Consider the following 6,000-nt stretch of genomic DNA (forward strand, 5'->3'; position numbering starts at 1 on the left):
ATGCCAGAGGTGAGATATATTTTGGAAGGAGAGCTTGAAGGACTTCTTAGAGGATTGCATGTGAGATGTGAAGATAACAGAGGAATCAAATATTACTTCTAGATTTTGGCCTGAGCAGCTGGATGGATGCAAGATGGGTAAATGTTTGCTGGGGCTTGGGGTGAGGAATGGAATTTTGGAGAAAATCAGTTCTCTTTGACCTCATTTAGTCAGTGTTTGTTACATCTGACTAGAAATCAGTTCTTTTAATCAGGACAGGTGCTTTTCCTATAATACCACTATTTATCTGCTCACTTAAAAAAAAAGCACAACATGAAAGCTGTGGGTTAAGTTTTATTGTGGATAAAATGAGGACTATGGCCTGAGAGACAGTCTCTCAGGCAGCTCTGAGGAACTGCTTGGAAGAGGTGAGGGGGAGGGGAGCGGCGGTAGAGGGGTGGGTTCAGTATATATGTGATTTTGGTGAAGGGGGTACATGCAACCAAGCACACATTTTGGCAGAGGGTTGCTGCTAGTCTGGAGGAGCAGTTGCTAATGATTTTAGTGCTTTTCTAGATATGAGAATGTATAAGAAACTGGGCTCATAAAATCTTCTCCTGAAAATATCTATCTACTGTTCTGCCAGTTTTTTCCAGAGCACAGAGCGCCTCACTCCTGGTCTCCACCTCTTACTCCTTTCAGGGTATGTTGAAGTTCAAAGACGACAGTGACTTGTGACTTCAATCTTATAGAACCAGATGGCAGGTGACGATTTTTAGTCTCCGCATCCATTCAAAATACATGTATCGAGCACCTGTGTACAAAACTCTGTTCTAGATGCTGAAGAAAGCCCTAAGTGAGCCAGACACAGCAGAAGTAGCTGCTCTCTCTTGAGTTTGCTTTGTGCTGGGCTTTGTGCAGAATACAAAATGAATCAGACACATCTCCATCTTGCCAAATGCTTTCACCTTCATTGGGTAGTGTAGGCAGAGACAAATAAATAACAGTTGAAAGCCATAAATGCCTTTATTGAGTACCTGCTCTATTTCAGGCACTCTGCTAGCCATGCCACGTGTTAGAAGTACAAAGATGAATTAAGATGCAGTCCCGTTCCCAAAAAACTTATTTTCCAGTGGAAGAGACAGACACCTTTAAGGGGAGGAATGACTAAACGGTTCTAATCCATTGTGGTCAATGACAGGGCACTGTGAATGCACAAATATGCTTAGCAGAAGCCATCATCCTGTCTGAGGATGGCCACCTAGGAGAAATGATAATTCTTAAAGGATGAGTCAGACCAAGGAAGGATGAAGGCATTCAGTACTAAGGGACGCACGAAACAGAATAGTGAGCTGCCAGAGTTTTCAGCAGAGAAGTGGATGGCCAGCCTTGCACTTTGCAGCTTCATATATGTAGAGCAGTGGTGGCTGAAATGGGGGCAGAGGGCAGATGGGGCCGGGAAGGACTGGAGGCAGCAATGCCAGCAGGAGGACGTGGTTGAGGATAACATCTAAGAGAGGAAAGATGGGAGCTGGAATGAGCGGCTGGAGGGTTTCAGCCTGGTGAGGGCGCGGCCAACCTGCATGAACACCTGGGTAGTCAGGCAGCTTTCACCAGGTAGGGGGCACTGAGAAGGGCCAAAAGGGACACCTAGGGGGACTCAAACCTAAAGCAGATCAAGAGGCTGGCAGAGAAGGTTCAAGGAGAGGTGATAACAACCAACAGGGACTTCCCTTCCTTGGTTAGCATTTCATGACATCAGGTAATGTTAAGGCCGCTGGTAGGCATACACTCCATTTCAAAGGCAAGGAAGTGAAGGGTCAGAGAGGCTGAGTGGTGGGCCTGGGGTCAGATACCACACAGTGCTGTAGGTTTTCATTTTGTCCTGTGTCTCCCCTGCTGTAATGGAACTGAGAAAACACCACCCCCAGAGACAGCCTTGGCTTTATACACAAAGAGCCCCAGGAGCAAGAAGCAGCATGAGACTGGGCAGAGCCTGCAGAGTTCCTGCCCAGCACTTAGGCCTCTTCCAGCCCTGCAGCCCTGCCCTCACTCCCCTGAGACATGTCTCCTGCCTTCCCTGACCCCGGCAGGCCTGACAGCCGTCAAGCTCATCACCTCCAAGATCAGAAAGACTGGGAAGTAGACATTAGTGCCTGTGAGCTGAGGAAACACACAGAAGAGCAATTAAAGCAGCGCATGGGGGTGAGCTTGCCTTTAATGGTTTGCAGCTGCAGAAAGCCGTCACCTCCCCCTTTGGGCTCTGCCCTGCTGCTGGGCTGCCTGTCTGTATTTCGCATCCTGACCAATTAGATCCCCATGTGTGCTGCAGGCGTGAAAAAATAGAAAGTGAATAATCCTTCATTCTCTGCATAGCAAGCAGCTTTGATCCTCTGTCGCGGGGACCCCATTCCATCAGAAAGTGCATCCCTTCTCAGTTTGCTTGTTTTTTGGGTTTTTTTAACCCAGCTTCCTTGTTTCAAAATGACATTAACCTCCACCCAGAGACCTGTGAAATGACCACAATTCATCTTCAGATCCTTGTGATCAAAGCTGGGTTGGGTTTTTTCTTCGTCTCTTTTTTAAACTCTTGTTACACAGTCCTTCTTTTCTCACATTGGTTTGCTGCCAATGTTTCCAGGCTGAAATCAAAAGGAATAGTCTATTAATATCAGGCTCCTGCAACAAGGCCACCATTGTCTGCCTCGTTTCAGAGTACCTATGGTCCTGGTGTGAGAGAGATGGTGAGTGTGTGTGTGTGTTCAAATAAGCAATTTCTAAATAAGCAGGAAGAGAGGGAATTAACAGCCCTAATTTATTTCAAATGTGAGGTGAATTTCAATGACTCTATCTATAGATTCAAATTGATCACCTGTTTAGCTTTGAAAGTATTAAGCTCTAGGAAGCATATTTGGTAGGAAAACTTCTTTTAATGCTATAAATAAGGTGGTGGTAAAGGTGACAGTGTAGGCTTACAGACAATAAAGGGGGTGCTGGTGGAGGAGGTAGGGGAATTAAAAGCGGTGTGGATGGTATTGGCGATGGCGTGGAGGAGACAGAGGTAGAGCCGGTGGAGGGGTGCCAGAACAGGGTGGTTGTACTAATGATGGTGTGGAAGAACTGTAGGATGGAGTGGTTATAGAGGTGGTGAGGGAGGAAGTAGAGGAGGAGATAGTGGAGTGGTCTGGTGTTGGAGGTGGGAGAAGTAATGGAGGGAGTGGAGGAGGAGGTGAAGGATGTAGTCATGGTAGAATGGAGGCAGTGGCAGTGAAGGACATGGAGAGGGGGTGCAGAGCACAGTGGTGGTGGAGATGGTGGAGGTGGTGGTGGAGATGGAGGTGCTGGAGATGTTGGTGGTGATGGAAGTGGTGGTGGTGAAGGTGGTGGTGGTGGTGAAGGTGGTGGTGGTGGTGGAGATGGTGGTGGAGATGGCAGTGGAGATGGTGGTGGTGGTGATGGTGGAGGTGGTGGTGGTGATGGTGGAGGTGGTGGTGGTGATGGTGGAGGTGATGGTAGTGGTGGTGGTGGTGATGGTGGAGGAGGTGGTGGTGATGGCGGCGGTGGTGGTGGAGATGGTGGAGGTGGTGGTGGAGATGGAGGTGGTGGAGATGTTGGTGGTGGTGGAAGTGGTGGTGGTGAAGGTGGTGGTGGTGGTGGTGGCAGCGGCGGAGATGGTGGTGGTGGTGGAGGTGGTGATGGTGGAGGTGGTGATGGTGGTGGTGGAGATGGTGGTGGTGGTGGTGAAAGTGGTGGTGGTGAAGGTGGTGGTGGTGGTGGTGGAGATGGTGGTGGAGATGGTCGAGGAGGTGGTGGTGGTATTGGTGGAGTAGGTGGTGGTGATGGCAGTGGTGGTGGAGATGGTGGTGGCAGTGGTGGTGATGGTGGAGGTGGTGGTGGAGATGGTGGTGGAGATGGCGGTGGAGATGGTGGTGATGGTGGAGGTGGTAGTGGTATTGGTGGAGGAGGTGGTGGTGATGGTGGTGGTGGTGGAGATCGTGGTGGTGGTGGTGGTGCTGGAAGTTGTTGAGATGGTGGTGGTGAAGATGGTTGTGGTGGTGGAGGTGGTGGTGGAGATGGTGGTGATGGTGGGGGTGGTAGTGGTATTGGTGGAGGAGGTGGTGGTGATGGCAGTGGTGGTCGAGATGGTGGTGGTGGTGGAGATGGTGGTGGAAATGGTGGTGATGGTGGAGGTGGTGGTGGTGATGGTGGAGGTGGTGATGGTGGTATTGGTGGAGGACGTGGTGGTGATGGCGGTGGTGGTGGAGATGGTGGTGGCAGTGGTGGTGGAGGTGGTGGTGCAGATGGTGGTGGTGGTGGACATGGTGATGGTGATGGTGGTGGTGGTGGAGATCGTGGTGGTGGTGGTGGTGATGGTGGTGGTGGAGGTGGTGGTGGTGGAGATGGTGGTGGTGGTGCTGGAAGTTGTTGAGATGGTGGTGGTGAAGATGGTTGTGGTGGTGGAGGTGGTGGTGGAGATGGTGGTGATGGTGGAGGTGGTGGTGGTGATGGTGGAGGTGGTGATGGTGATATTGGTGGAGGACATGGTGGTGATGGCGGTGGTGGTGGAGATGGTGGTGGTGGTGGTGGAGGTGGTGGTGGAGATCGTGGTGGTGGTGGTGGAGGTGGTGGTGGTGGAGATGGTAGTGGTGGTGGTGCTGGAAGTTGTTGAGATGGTGGTGGTGAAGATGGTTGTGGTGGTGGAGGTGGTGGTGGTGTTGGAGGTGGTGGAGATGGTAGTGGTGGAGGTGGTGGTGGTGGAGATGCTGGTGGTGGTGGAGGTGGTGGTGGTGGTGGAGGTGGTGGTGGTGGAGATGGTGGTGGTGGTGGTGCTGGAAGTTGTTGAGATGGTGGTGGTGAAGATGGTTGTGGTGGTGGAGGTGATGGTCGTGGTGGAGATGGTGGTGGTGGAGATGGTGGTGGTGGTGGTGCTGGAAGTTGTTGAGATGGTGGTGGTGAAGATGGTTGTGGTGGTGGAGGTGGTGGAGATGGTAGTGGTGGAGGTGGTGGTGGAGATGCTGGTGGTGGTGGTGGTGGTGGTGCTGGAGGTGGTGGAGATGGTGGTGGTGGAAATGATGGTGGTGGAGGTGGTGGTGATGGTGGAGGTGGAGGTGGTGATGGCGGAGGTGGTGGTGGTGTTGGTGGAGGTGGTGGTCGTGGTGCTGGAGGTGGTGGAGATGGTGGTGGAGGTGGTGGTGGTGGTGGCGGAGATGGTGATGATGATGGTGGAGGTGGTGGTGGAGGTGATGGTGGTGGAGATGGTTGTGGTGGTAGAGATGGTGGTGGTGGTGGAGATGGTTGTGGTGGTAGAGATGGTGGAGGTGGTGGAGATGGTGGTGGTGGTGGAGGTCATGATGGAGGTGGTGTATGTAGAAAAAGTGGAAGAGGATGCAAAGGGGGTATAGGAGGTGATGGTGTTGGAGGACATGAAGGGTGAGCAGAGTTACTGAAAGTGAGCTATCCTTGCTTCCTTCACTCTGTCCCAGCAGATCCCAGAAGCTGGGAAGACTTAGATACTTATCCCAGGAATCCTTGTTTCACCTGCTGCTGCTGCTGCTGCTATGTCACATCAGTCGTGTCTGACTCTGTGCGACCCCACAGACAGCAGCCCACCAGGCTCCCCTGTCCCTGGGATTCTCCAGGCAAGAACACTGGAGTGGGTTGCCATTTCCTTTTCCAATTCATGAAAGTGAAAATGAAAGTCAAGTTGCTCAGTCGTGTCCAACTCTTCGCGACCCCATAGACTGCAGCCCATCAGGCTCCTCCATCCATGGGATTTTCCAGGCAAGAGTACTGGAGTGGGGTGCCATTGCCTTCTCCGTTGGTTTCACATAGCGGTGTGCAAATCTTTTCTTGCATACCTGGGCAGATTTTGTGTGGTGATAGCTCCCAGCTGAGGCCTGCTTGGATAACCTTTGTTGGAAACAGTCCTCCCTGGATCAGTATCTCATAGATGTAGGTCCACATAATCCAAGTTCGTGGCATGCATCTGCTACAGGCTAACCCTTCTGGGAGTGATAGTTA

At 51.6% G+C, this 6,000-nt stretch overlaps 1 protein-coding gene across 1 annotated transcript in view; it reads right to left on the minus strand.

Annotated features, from left to right (window-relative positions):
- LOC129644468 (basic proline-rich protein-like) overlaps positions 1-5,325 on the minus strand; it is a gene marked incomplete at its 5' end in the record, with an annotated part of 44,601 nt that extends 39,276 nt beyond the window's left edge. The window contains 3 exons of the mRNA XM_055570094.1: positions 2,956-3,992; positions 4,218-4,808; positions 4,944-5,325. Coding sequence (XP_055426069.1) covers positions 2,956-3,992; positions 4,218-4,808; positions 4,944-5,325 — 2,010 coding nt within the window. The remainder of the gene's footprint in view (positions 1-2,955; positions 3,993-4,217; positions 4,809-4,943) is intronic.
- Positions 5,326-6,000: the final 675 nt, after the last annotated feature.

This window comes from Bubalus kerabau, chromosome 2 (assembly GCF_029407905.1).
Source record: "Bubalus kerabau isolate K-KA32 ecotype Philippines breed swamp buffalo chromosome 2, PCC_UOA_SB_1v2, whole genome shotgun sequence".
NCBI lineage: Eukaryota > Metazoa > Chordata > Mammalia > Artiodactyla > Bovidae > Bubalus > Bubalus kerabau.